Below are 12327 nucleotides of genomic sequence, written 5' to 3' on the forward strand. Positions count from 1 at the left end.
GTCAGTAAAAGACATACTGTCCGTGAATTTTAGAGATTTATCTATATTAGTAAGTTATCCGGAATATCAGATACTTTTGGTGCGTTGTTTCATTCGCTACTTTTGATGCTGACTGTACATCTCGATAGGTTTATTTCAATAAAAACCTACGTCACCTAAAGCGCAGCTAGATCACCTTTTGACGCATTTTGTTTAGTTATATCTACGTAGATAAGTACCTTCTTCCGGAGGTCGCGGGATCAAACCCTGGCTCGTACCAATGAGTTTTTCGGAACTTATGTACGAAATATCATTTGATATTTACCAGTCGCTTTTCGGTGAAGGAAAACATCGTGAGTAAACCGGACTAATCCCCACAAGGCCTAGTTTTACCCTCTGGGTTGGAAGGTCCGATGGCAGTCGCTTTCGTAAAAACAAGTGCCTACTCTAAATCTTGGGATTAGTTGTCAAGCGGACCCCAGGCTCCCATGAGCCGTGGCAATATGCCGGGACAACGCGATGAAAAAAAGATAAGTACCTTCTTAATTTCCCTTTTCCCTTCCTAGGTGTAGAAATTTACCACTCCATAATCTAAATGATAATTAATAAATGAATGAAAAATCTTTGTTCTTTGTAATAGTTATTACAGGCCAATAGATGAATGAAATATATCTTAAAAACTAGAAGAAACACATTATCATGGCTGCGTCCATTTCGTTACCCCGCTGTGTCAAGGAGCCGGCCGCGGAACCGCTGTAATGTGAGGGACTCCTTGCTGATGCCGATGCTCAGCATGTTCACGTCCAGGGTGTGGTACCTAGTAGATGGTCTTCTATTTACGTACTGCGATCATCAAGGTGCTGATGACTCAGTTTATTGTGGGATTGTGCAATAAATGGCTTTTTTCAAAGATCAAAAATAAAACTGACTCACCACACCATCATCTAAGGCTTTCTGCAGCGTACCAAGATCTCTCCTTGGAACCCAACACTCCGCTATGAGGCATTTCTTGACGATATCCATACTGAACATGTTGAGCGTATGATAGATGGCCTTCTCCTTGCGAACTGCTACCATCCATGTACTGATGTCCCGAGCGATATTCTGGAGGACCAGGCGACGGTGGTTTTCTGTTTGTTGTAGCACCTGGAATTATTTAAAAAAAGTTAGGGAAAATACGACGTCGAATTGATTATTTACGATGGGTTTGATAATGTTTGTCTTTGCTTTTCAACTTTAACTTTAATATTATTGTTTTATTGTTTTATTTATTTAATTGTATTGTATGAGTTTTTAAACTTGAAATAAAGAATTTATTATTATTATTATTATTATTTAACAATCCACTCATAACGCTTAACAACGCATTATATCAATCATATACACCTCTGTTATTTTTAATGTATATTCAAATTCAAAATTCAAAATCTAAAATTTATTCTGCAAGTAGGCCTCAAGGGCTCTTTTACAAGTCAATACAACATTTATAGTAACATCATATAGTGACATGAAAAATACATAACAACATTTATAAAATTAAATACAACAGCCAATACCTGGGTTAACATTGCATTATAATAATCTTAAAATAAATAATTACTACAATACAATAGAGATGTAGTCTCTATGGTTAAAAACACATTAAATCTGGAGATCTAAAAGGTCCCCAATGTCAGAGTACTAATACTAATAAGATTTGGAAGTGTAAAGTCTCTCCAAGTGTCAAAATAATTAAGCAAGCAATTACGTGTGTATTCAATGCAAGCATATATGTCCATTTTATCAGTTTTTGACGGATCACCATACCGCAAACAACCAAAATACTGGTAGGTAATCTGCACATGCCTGCTGTTTAATGTACCTTATCAATAAAACAAAACCCTATGAAGAAAAACGGAACAAAGTTTAATAGAGATATTGTAAACCAGGCAGATGGAACCTTAGGCGAAATACAAGGCCCTAATCCAAGGACATCCAATCCAGGAAACAATAAGTAAATAATTTACGAAGTAAAATATTATTTCTGAATTCAATGATTCATGGCACTTGAAATCGTTACGATTTTGGTCGGACTTTTGATATTTGATAGGCCTCCTAGCCTTGTCTGTATTAGTGATCCTGCCTACAAAGCAGGAGGTCCCATGTTCGAGTCCTGGTTAGGCATTTATTTGTTTATTTGTGATATTTACTGAGTTATGGAAGTTTTCTATGTATATGAGTAGTTATTATACACGTCGTCTACCACCCACAACACAAGCCTTATTGAGCTTCCTGTGCGAATAGTCGCACAGGAAGATGTGTTGATTTTTTTTTTTTTTTTAATTTATTTAGAAACCAAACAGTCGTATAAACATATCAACAATGCAATACAAACGATGTACCACAACAAAAAGACCTGGAGGTTCATAAATTATAAATTATGTTAACTGATATAAATATAGCTACTTAATGCAAATTTTTGAATCTGATAGAAAAAGTAACTGATATCTGTACTCATATATTAAAACAACATACTTTTAATTATATCTTTTAGACTAGCCAACGAATTTTGATTTGTGTAAAAAGTCCGTATACTATTTATTTATTCACTTATAAGCAAACTTGTAATACTTAGAAGATCTGTGGTAGGATACTACACTACAACGAAATCTAAATGCCTCTCAAAACTAGGTAGGTACTTGTATATTTCCAGGTAAGCAAATATCATAAAGACATTTAAATGTTATGTCGTGACACGCTGCATTCCAAGATAACTCGATGATAAACCCTCCACACAGAGGCTGATTCTGTCTTAACTTCTTCTGTTTTCTTCTTATTTACGTATGGGTGCAATTTTTATTTTATTAGTCTATTAATTTTCTTTATGGCATAATCTATCTAGTCATATGCTAAATACAGGAAACAGGCTAGCAAAATGAAATCTGGATGCCATTGTTTGCGCCGTAGTGAACGAAACGCTAATATTTCTTTGTCGAACTAATATGGAAGAATGATAGAGGGACAAATATAGTTGGGCCGTTTTCGAGAATATTCTCTATTTACTATTCTCGCGTGAGAACATTCCCCATACAAAACGGAGAACATTCTCCAGAACGGCATAACTATAGGGACAAAACAATACAATGCACAGCTCCCATAGTTTACAGTAAATATACAGAAACAAAAAAAAAAGACAATTGGATAGAGGTAAAAACAGGCGGTCTTATCGCTTCCAGACAACCTTTGGGTATCGGAGACAATAACATTAGAATAAACGGTAGTTTACGCTACGGCGCAAACGATTGGCATCTTGCCCCCTACAATCGTTCTATCACTCGCACTTATTATTGTGAGGCAAGTCCTAGACCGTAATCCTCAAGGAAAGAGGCAACGTTGCGGTCCAAACCAGACCTGACGCCGAACCATTATTGCAGAGGCGGAAGCTATTGGGAAGACTTGGAGCGAACTCAAGCACGAAGCTCAAGACCGATCCAGATGGCGGCGCACTGTGGACGACCTGTGTCCCTTCTAGGGAATAAGTCGAGTTAGTCAAGCTCAATGACTCAAGATCGTATCTGACGTAACTGACATTAAAACCATATCAAATTGTTAAGATAGAATCGGCCTTAATGTCTCAAATAACATCGACTCCACATTACAATTCCTCAGAAGCAATGAAAGGATTATTGCGAAAGAGCCGATAAGGCTTATTGGAGACTTCATGTAGATAAGAGAAAGACGAGTACAATGCTTTCTTGAGTCTTGAGTGGTCGTTTGGTCAATGATTAATGTTTTGCCATTTCAGGAGAAATATATGCACTGGCTTTTCAATTAAATCATTTACAGGTAGAATTTAATGTTGCTAGCTAGTATATTGCCTGCCTCGGTGAAACTAAATTTATTACTATAGTCTTTTTAAAACGGGTAGGGTGACACAACACTGATGGTTTAAACTTTCAGGATTTTTACACATTATTAACTAACACAAACGGGAACCCCCTTTATCCAAAGTGGCAGGCCTAACGTCGCCAAAGGACGTTGTTCCTTCTCAGTCACCTGGCGTTTATAAAATTGATTGCAGTTGTGGTAGTTCCTATATCGGGGAAACAAAGCGCACCGTAGCAGAAAGAGTTAAGGAACATCACAGCTATCAAAAATCGTCAGGTGAACAAGTCTGCTGTGGTTGAGTATTTACTGGAGTCAGGACCAAACCACTGGATCGAGCTGCATAACCCTAAAACCCTTTCCACGGATCGCTAGTTCTACAGCAGAAAAGTACGGGAAGCCATTGTAATCAAAAAACATTGCAATTTCAATCGGGACGAGGGTTTGGGGATCTCATCCACATGGGATCCAATCATTAGTATATGTAAGCGAGAACGAATATCGACAGTCGAAAAATCGAATATCGTTAGTGTTGTGTGTCGACAGAGTAACATCCCTAGTGCGCAGAATATTCAAGTCAATAAACAAAAAATAAAAAACCTTTCTAATATGCATTTTCACAAACGTATATTTTTTTCTGACATGTGTCAGCATATAGCGGTTACCCTATAAATGGTTAAGTACACGATTATTTATAAAAAGTTTGATCGATAGAAAATCGAACCGAAATAATTGTTACACGAAATAATGTTAGTGCAGTAGGTAAAATTCTGCGAGAGCCACTCATTGTTGTTTAGTCTATCATGTAGAGTGCTATTTGAATTACAAATGTGAATTGCATCTATATTTCTACACGAAATGCAACCGCTTTCCAGACTCTCTGGAATCTTGCATCTATTATACAATAAGATATATAAAATAATAGCCATATAGTATGGAGTATGATAAATTTATAACTCTTTTCCAGGAGATCACCTACTCCTACTATCAATACACACTTATAAAACAAAGTTCCCCGCCGTGTCTGTCTGTATGTTAGCGATAAACTTAAAAACCGGAGAAGTGCGAATCGGACTCGCCCACCGAGGGCTCCGTACTTTATAGTACCTATTCGTTGTTATAGCGGCAACAGAAATACATCTGTGAAAATTTCAACTGTCTAACTATCACGGTTCATGAATTGGGAATGCTACGGGTATCGAGTTTGTCTGACGAGAACAGGGAATTCCCAGTTCCGGTATTTGTTTAGAAAACCAGTACGTAATTTACGATTTTAACGCAATCTACTATAGTATTATTATGATACGCTTGTGTTACGTTTGTTCTTTATCGACATTATAAGTGTGCGGATTATCAGAAATATTATATTATATTTGCTATTATGAATTGTTTTGTCTACATCGACCGAGACGATTGCACTATTAAGTTAAGTAATACGTTGGTAATATTTGTATGACGTATGTACCTACTTCAGTCACATGCCAAGCTCTCTTGCTTACATCAGTCAATAATTGAATATGTTTAGCTGTGCTGTTAGTGGTTTAGTTAGGCTAAACTAGAATACGACCCGTCTGATGGTAAGCAGTCTCGGTAGCCTGCGACCCTAATACTCCGCACCCTGGTTGAGCTCTGGCAACCTGACTTACTGGCAGGAACACAACATTATGAGTAGGATCCAGTGTTCTTTGGCTGCGGTTTTCTGCGTGTAAACTTAGATGAGAGGAATCCAGCGGAGAACCAACCAATGCTTATTGGTAGATTCCCGCACCTCTCCTCTCATTTTCACACATCTCAATCTCAGTCGAAGGCAGCCTTACTAGATAGTAAATTATTTACGGATTAGTAGTAGATTATTTACGGATTTTGAAGGCATCATAGAGGATTTATGATATGTGTGTAGATAAAATATTTTTTGTAATGTAACGTTTAATAGCTGGAGCGACATGGTGGAGGCGGATCTGCGCGAGCTTCGAGTCGACAATTGGCAAGAGGTCTTGTGTCAGAGGCCAAGTCTCATTTTGGGTCGCTGAGCCAACGGAGTAAGTAAGTAAGTAACGTTTAATAGTGATTCATAGCTACTTATTACTAGTCCGTAAGTTACGTTTTGCAGTGCCCTTACAGGGTTCATAGCTGATCAGAATTCTTATGGATCACCTTAATGTACCTATGAGGGCAATAAATGACTGAATACTGAATAGTGGCGAAGCGTCCATAGAAATGGCTTTGTACCAACTTTTCTAAGTATCTTGAGCTATGAAAATAAAACACCTTATAAACTATTGATTTAAGATACGACCGGGAAACACCATAATGAACAGGAAGTAACATTTTATTTTACCTAATCTACCTAGTCACATATTCTAATGGCCTTATTAGGAGTTCCTTCTATCTATGCCTCAACTGGTTGTCTAGCATTTTTTTCGCGTGAGGCAGGAAGTTTCTGGAGAAAAGAACAAATGTTCTCTTACCAAGTCTAAGTCCTGTATCCTATCTGCTTCTCCAGCTAGCATATCCAGTTGCTTCTTGAACGTGGCAGGGCAACAATAGAGCGTTGCTTGGAAGCCGTGGGAGACCTTAATTTGGAGCTGAACAGTTTCGGCTCACTATTGGAGTAATCATTATCTTACCAAGTCTAGATCTTGTATCCTAGTGGCTACTCCAGCCAGCATATCCAGTTGCTCCTTATACGTGGCAGGGCAAGGGTAGAGCGTCGCTTGGAAGCCGTGGCAGACTTTCTTCACTCGGAGCTTGATCTGTTCGCCGTGGAAGAACACCACAAACACTGTCTTTTGGAGCTCGTGACCCTGGGGATGAGAAATAATATTAAGTTAATTGAAGCAAGGCAGCGATTAAAGTATTCTTGGTTAAGGTACTTGCGCTTACGAAGGCCCACCTTTTGTTATTATTTTTTTTAATATGAACTGGGGTTCTACTGCAAAGGCTGTCCATTGCCATACAGCGTCGTAATCCCGCAAGCATTATGGTCACTTTTGCACCGGATGCGACTAGGTACGGTACTAGCAAAAGTAGCGAACATTGGTGCAAAATTAAAACCCATTCACATTTCTTATAAAAGTATGAAATTATGAAAGTAGCAAGCTTAAGAACCGGGCCTTCTTAGGCGTAGGTACCTTAGTCGGGATACCGTCTCACATGGTAAAAATCAAGTCCCTACCTAATTTTTGGGAAGACACGACACTATTATTAAGAATGACATGAATGACCTGTAATATTGCCGTTTCTTCATTTCGTTCGAAATTTAATATCATTTTCTTAGTATCATTCCAGTTTCTGCGAGTATATTGTCAATAATAATGTCATTACATTAAGCTTCATCGTAATAGGTAACGTCCATCAAGCCTAAAACAACCATTAATAATGTGCCCTTTTTTATCTCGTTGACACATCAGTTTATAAAGAAAGTAAAACATTATAAATTAAATAATAGAGATGTGTTAAGTATTATGAATAAGGAAGACTTTAAGAAGTACTTGAGAAGTGTGTCTGAAAGTGTAAACAAAGATTTTATTTTTATTCCCATAAAATTACCATCCGGAATCCATTTCAGTCCAACCCAGTGATTCGCAACACAATAAAGCGTTTTACAAGTAGTTAAAGGCATAAAGATTCTAGCTTGTAAAGCTAACGATATAACTCAAAAAATCAATAATAACGCTCAGGTTAACGTCCTGAGTTCTACGTCATTATAACTGATGGTAGTTATAGAGGAGTTAGAAATAAACAGCAATTTGTGATATGTGTTATTAAAACTTTTAATCGCATGCAATTCGAAATGTTTAGCAGTGATATTTTTACTTATCAATGAATTCGCTATATTATCAATAATTCAATTGATATCAACCTAATTCTGTGAATATTAATTACCCTTTTGACGTGTAAAAGTTGTAACTTTATCAATAAAGAACGACAGACGACCGGTTTGGCCTAGTGGGTAGACCCTGCCTACGAAGCTGATGGTCCCGGGTTCAAATCCTGGTAAGGGCATTTATTCGTGTGATTAGCATGGATATTTGTTCCTGAGTCATGGGTGTTCTCTATATATTTAAGTATTTATAAATATTTATATGTTATATATATCGTTGTCTAAGTACCCTCAATACAAGCCTTATTGAGCTTACTGTGGGACTTAGTCAATTTGTGTAATAATGTTTATTTTATTTATTTAAAGGAGTATGAGTATAGTATCAGCTATATATATAGTAATAGTATATATAGTTGAAGCACATTTGACGTGTACAATTTCTGATTGACTTTGATTGTGTTTTAATCGCAGTAGTTTCGAACCTGATACGAATCTCGAACATTGATGTAAAAAAAAACACGAAATTTCATATTGCTTTTAACATTATTGCCACGCGGCTCAAAATGCAGAGGTGTGTGTTAATTACATGTCAAACAAAAGTATTGATTTTTAGAAGGTACCCCTTCCTTCATAGTAACGTTATATGTGCGGCATACTCTGAAGCACCCAATTTTTTGTGAAGAGCTTGATTTTTAATTTTATGGCACTAAAAAGTAAGAAAAAACTAATTAGTTTTCATTATGCAAAAAACTTTCCAACCCACACTAATGTGATTTAAAAACTTGGCAACCGAGACCGAACGGGATAGTTGTGTAGAAGTCTTATATGAATGACAGAAAGTGAGTTATTTTCTTTTTGTTTTGGTCATATGAAGTGTCAAGCAATGTCGTGGTTATTAAATAAGAAAAACAAGCTTCAAAAGTCGTCCGAGCAAGCCATTGTAATATCGTGTTTTTTAGGGTTCCGTAGTCAACTAGGAACCCTTATAGTTTCGCTATGTCCGTCTGTCTGTCTGTCTGTCTGTCCGAGGCTTTGCTCCGTGGTCGTTAGTGCTAGAAAGCTGAAATTTGGCATGGATATATAAATCAATAAATCCGACAAAGTCGTACAATAAAATCTGAAAATGAAAAAAATCGTGGAAGTAAAGCTTAAGAAAGACATTAAATGAAAACTATAGCGGATATGATCAGTTTAGCTGTTTTTGAGTTATCGCAAAAAGTTTTTCCTTCATAGTAAAAAGACTTACTTTAATTATGTACTGATTATGCAAATTTGCCTATTTGTCAACTCGGGTGAAAGGTACCGTTTCATCCCTTGGTTAACAATTTACTATACTTTAAGCTCCAGTTTAGCTTATTGTGACGGAAGAGTAACTACGGAACCCTACACTGAGCGTTGCCCGACATGCTCTTGGCCGGTTTTTTATTTTATTAGTCGCATTAAGTTGGTCCCTTGTGGTGACGCGAATGCTACTCAAATCATAAACAGCATAAGCTGGTTGTGTTAGGTACTGCTATTAAGCAGTCAAAAAACTACAAATAATTGAATTCTTTCCCTGTTTCATCTGTCATGTGTGTTAGGTTGCAATTGGTTAACGGATTTAACCATTACTAGATTAAACAAACTACAAAACCAAAAGTCAACTCACCGTTACTGGGTCCCTAAGCGGCTGCTCAATATGTGCTTGCTTAAAGAAAATATTTCCATGCGAGATCCTCCATAACATCCTCTCAAACGAGTGCACTCTGTGCGTCGCGACTACTCCCGCTATAAACCCAAGATGGGCCAACACACCCTCTCCATTATATATCTGGACTGAAGCTGATATCTTCCTCTGGGCACTGTGGTCTTGAAAGAAGGTTTGCATCTTCTCGATGAGGAGTTTCAGCTCGATGAGGGAGAGGTAGTCGGTTTTTAGGTTTTGGGCGTTGCGGGTGATCTCTTGGATTTCTGATTCGATGTAGTCGATTCTTTCCTGGAAGAGAAACATTTTTATAGTCAACATGCATTATATTTGGTGATTATGACGGGTTTAACGCGATATATTTTCATACGACGTTTAAGCCGCGTTGAACCAGCTGTGGTCATCCGTCATCCGTCGTCGTCATCGTCATCTGTGACCACAGCTGGTGCAACCCAGCTAAAACGTCGGATGAGGTAAAAATAATGACATTATATCGCGTCACAGCCGTTATAATCAAATGCGGGGAGGCTTTTTGGGAGGTTGTAGTACTTAGTCATTAATATACCCTCCACATAGTCCAGCAATGTTTCTCATTGCTTACCGCTTCGTGTAGGGTATACGGAGACGGTCACTATACTATACAGAATATGTCTCCTACCAGAGGGGGTAGCAAAGATGCCACTCGTTTCCACCATAGCGAAAGAAACGGTAATGTCTTTCTAACACTCTTCTGTATATGTGTCATAGAGTGACATTCGCTACGGCGCAAACGATCGACATAAAGATAAAGATATTTTATTATTCAAATAGGCATATTACAATGCGCTCATGAACGTCAAATAAAGCTACACCAGCTCTAACCCTACACCTCTGACCCGAGAAGATTTAAATTCCCCCTCAATTGAAGGAGGCTATCCCAATATGGACCGGCAAGAACGGCGGGGCACATCTTTTCAAAACATTACATCTTATAATTAACATGTATTAAACAAGAAAGTATAAAAATACAATTTGATTACGAGACTATACTCGTACTATAAACATCTTGGCTAGGCTACCAGGTCTGCTTTCCACACTTAAGTATTGGTAACAGGATTCACTATTGGACTTACACGACGTGATACAAAGTAATTTACGTGAGGATAACGGAGCATTATGGATGTATACGGTTAGGTTGATTTAGATGGTGAAGTGACCCGTGATAGGTTGTAAGCCCATCTATCACAGCCTGCGTTCCATTTCACTGCAACCCCGTACATTTATGGCGTAGCCAGAAGTCTTTCACCTAAGGCTAGTTGATACTGAATAGTTTATACGGTTACCTCAAGTATGTTAATTTCCCTTGGAGTCAAGTTCCTAGGCCCAGGTTTAGGTGGTGGAGGGGGTTCTGGTAGCTGAGAGCCGACCCATCGCAGCTTCCGTTCCATTTCACTGCAACGCCGTACTTCTGTGACGTAGCGACGTTGGAAGTCATTTACGTGGGGGTTCAGCTGCGGATAAAAAAATACACTGTTAATTTGGCATGTTAGGTATTGTTGTGTGGAAAGGAAGCACTCAAAATAATACGATTTGAATATGATATTACTGTCAGCGCCATTTTAATTTTAGAACGATTATTTACCTACGGGGTTTTCGTTCTAATTTGAGGTTTCTAACTCTAGCAGAAACAGAAAGGCTTATTTAAAGTTTTAGAAAAAGTGTTCTTTTCAAGTTTTCTCTGACTGGATCTAAGAAACCTGACAAAAAACACAGGAAATTTGTTATCTCTGCTCTTTCTTATTTCAACCTGCTTCTAATTTCGAGAACAAACTCCGAAGCTAATTCAGCTAAATCGGTACACTAAGTTTAAATTCATGTACCTTCACATCAATTAATGATAATCAAGTATTGTCAAGTATTTATGTTTAAAATCACGGACATCTAAAAGTACATGCGTAGTTTATGAGTGTAACAGTGGTTTATTGGAGTCATTGTGTATTCGTGTCAGCATATCCAGGATGCGGCTAATTTGACATCTGTAACGGAGACGGCCATCAGGGACGAGGCAACGCCGTTTTGCGGCACCAGGCGCGTTTATGTCGACGTCAACTCGCCAACACAGGTACAGTGTAATAAAACGAAAGAAGAATCTGGCCTAATATTGACAATAGGTACTTACAAAATACCCAAGAAAAATACGGATCAACATTTGACGATCCGTGTGGCCTAGTGGATAGAGACCCTGCCTATGAAGCCGATGGTCCCGGGTTCAAACCCCGGTAAGGATATTTATTTGTGTGCTGAACACAGATATTTGTTCCTGAGTCGTGGGTGTGTTCTATGTATGTAAGTATCTATTTATCTATATACGCATGTGTATCGTCGCCTAGAACCCATAGTACAAGTTTTGCTTAGTTTGGGCCTAGGTCGTTCTGTGTAAGATTTACCCCAAATATTTATATGTATTTATTATTTATTTACATTTTATATTTAAATCTATTGTAAGCAAATTTTAAGACTTGAACATTGTGGCAAGAGAAACACTTGAAGGGAATTCTCATACTTCCTCGAGCCCCGAAAAAAATAAATTATATTATTTTTACCCATCATAACCTTACCTGAAAAATTATATATAATATTTATATAAGTAAATATATAATGTCTCTTGTACAATATTATATCATTGAGAAAAAAGCCGAAATCTATAATTTTTACTGCAAAAAATATCCAATGGTATAATAGTTACCACACCAAGGACTTGTGAAGTGTGGGTTTTAAAATCGAATCGTTTTTGATGCACTTTTAGTTACTGTTTTGCATCCCCAAAACTGATACTAATATGTATTGTAAATGCAAAAGTAACTTCTGCCTGTATATGATTTTTTCTTGGTTCATGATCCCATTTTACTAAAATGTGGCATGCAAGCCCTAGAGATTGACAAGGATTAGTTAGGTAGTTTACTTTTGGAAATACCACCGCTAGGAGATGTCGAAGGAA

At 37.6% G+C, this 12327-nt stretch overlaps 1 protein-coding gene across 5 annotated transcripts in view; it reads right to left on the minus strand.

The window, feature by feature from the left end:
• The window catches only part of LOC133520379 (V-type proton ATPase 116 kDa subunit a 1-like), a 57377-nt gene that overhangs the window by 13606 nt on the left and 31444 nt on the right, over nucleotides 1–12327 (minus strand). For all 5 annotated transcript variants that reach the window (XM_061854761.1, XM_061854762.1, XM_061854763.1 and 2 more), the window contains 4 exons: nucleotides 10673–10840; nucleotides 9315–9641; nucleotides 6471–6647; nucleotides 913–1125 (listed from right to left, as the gene is read on the minus strand). In XM_061854761.1, the coding sequence (XP_061710745.1) occupies nucleotides 913–1125; nucleotides 6471–6647; nucleotides 9315–9641; nucleotides 10673–10840 (885 nt within the window). The remainder of the gene's footprint in view (nucleotides 1–912; nucleotides 1126–6470; nucleotides 6648–9314; nucleotides 9642–10672; nucleotides 10841–12327) is intronic.

Source organism: Cydia pomonella, chromosome 8 (assembly GCF_033807575.1).
Source record: "Cydia pomonella isolate Wapato2018A chromosome 8, ilCydPomo1, whole genome shotgun sequence".
In the NCBI taxonomy this organism is placed as follows: domain Eukaryota; kingdom Metazoa; phylum Arthropoda; class Insecta; order Lepidoptera; family Tortricidae; genus Cydia; species Cydia pomonella.